Source organism: Orycteropus afer, unplaced genomic scaffold, assembly GCF_000298275.1.
Source record: "Orycteropus afer afer isolate SDZICR_OR568_19922 unplaced genomic scaffold, OryAfe1.0 scaffold00063, whole genome shotgun sequence".
Taxonomy (NCBI): domain Eukaryota; kingdom Metazoa; phylum Chordata; class Mammalia; order Tubulidentata; family Orycteropodidae; genus Orycteropus; species Orycteropus afer.
Window position 1 is genome coordinate 5,658,903 of NW_006921650.1, and position 1,387 is coordinate 5,660,289.

The following is a 1,387-nucleotide window of genomic DNA, read 5'->3' on the forward strand; positions in this document are numbered from 1 at the left end:
TTAGAAGAAGTGATTTCCAATACTGCTTAATGGCAACATAATATAGGGACTCCAAACCAAACCAAACTCACTGCTATCGAGTTGATGTGGACTCACAGCAACCCCTCCTTGGGTTTCCACGGCGGTATCTCTACAGAAGTAGATTGCCCAAACTTCCTTCCAAGTAATGTCTAGGGGTTTGAACTGCCAGCCTTCTGGTTAGCAGTTAAATGCCTTAGGCACTACGCCACCAGAGCTATGTTAAATTGGTTTTGTACACACACCACTTAAAGTAACCAAAAATGTAAGTTTACAAACATTAAAAAAAAAAAAAAAGTCAACAACAATTGCAACTCAAGGTTTGAGTTGTGAGCAGTATTTGTTTTCCATTTCAGGCCATGAAGATGCTCTGGATGACTTCGGAATATATGAATTTGTTGCTTTTCCAGATGCCTCTGGTGTTCCCAGGGTTGGTTTTCCTAGTGACTGAATAGACAAGAAATGGAATTGTGTTCAACAGAGGTGTAAATAGTGTTTATCATGAAGCGCTTAGGCAGTGTGTTCATATGGTTGCTCTACCCCTTGGCAGTGTTGTCTATTGTATAATGAATGAAGTTACCAGATCTGGAGGCGGAAGCATCTTCCGCTGCCTTTATAAAGTAAGGCTAACACAAATAAAGACATTATGTTAATTCATAAACATTCTCTATTGGTAAGCTCAGTGAAAAACTAACTAGGCTAAAGGGCAAGGAAATAGAATAAATTGGGAATCAGGAAGCCCGGGTTTAAGTAATTACTGCCTCACTTCAATGACTGCAGCCAGCCACTTCATTGAGCTCAGTTTCCATGTCATTTCCAACTCACATCTCCTGAAGACACTGCAAAGACGGTTGATCATACTCTTGAAGGTACTGCATGCTATTCAAAAGAAAGGTACTAGGTAAATCCAAGAGATGCAGGTATCAGGTATGCATCTTTATTCTCATTCTAAAGATACATGAGGTGGAAAGAAAAAAAAAAAAAAAGCTTTTCTACAGTTAATGCCACTGTTTCAGTCTGCAAAGAAAGGGTCTTTCAAAGCAATCAGTTTTCTTTCTAACAGACCTGCAGAAAATTGCTTTTAACTAATCAGCTCATTTTATAGATGTTCATAGGATCAATGCTTCCTCTCCTTCTTATGCCCATATTATAGTTCAACTAAGGAAGGAACTATATGAAGATTATTTGCTTCTGGGCATTTTTATTTCTTTTTTTTTTTTAAAGAACTATTTGCCCTTAGAGAAAGGCTACATACTTGTTCAGAGCATTTTATCAACATCCAGCAAGTTTCCTGGCCACAAATCTTTCATAAATGCCATGTTGTTGAATGTTGAGTGACCAATTGGATTTCATCCTCCCTGTTGTTGTT

General features: G+C 38.2%; 1 protein-coding gene across 1 annotated transcript in view; it reads left to right on the forward strand.

Annotated features, from left to right (window-relative positions):
* HEPACAM2 (HEPACAM family member 2) overlaps positions 1–1,387 on the forward strand; it is a 50,206-nt gene that overhangs the window by 43,597 nt on the left and 5,222 nt on the right. The window contains exon 8 of the mRNA XM_007939853.2: positions 375–448. Within this exon, the coding sequence (XP_007938044.1) occupies positions 375–448 (74 nt within the window). The remainder of the gene's footprint in view (positions 1–374; positions 449–1,387) is intronic.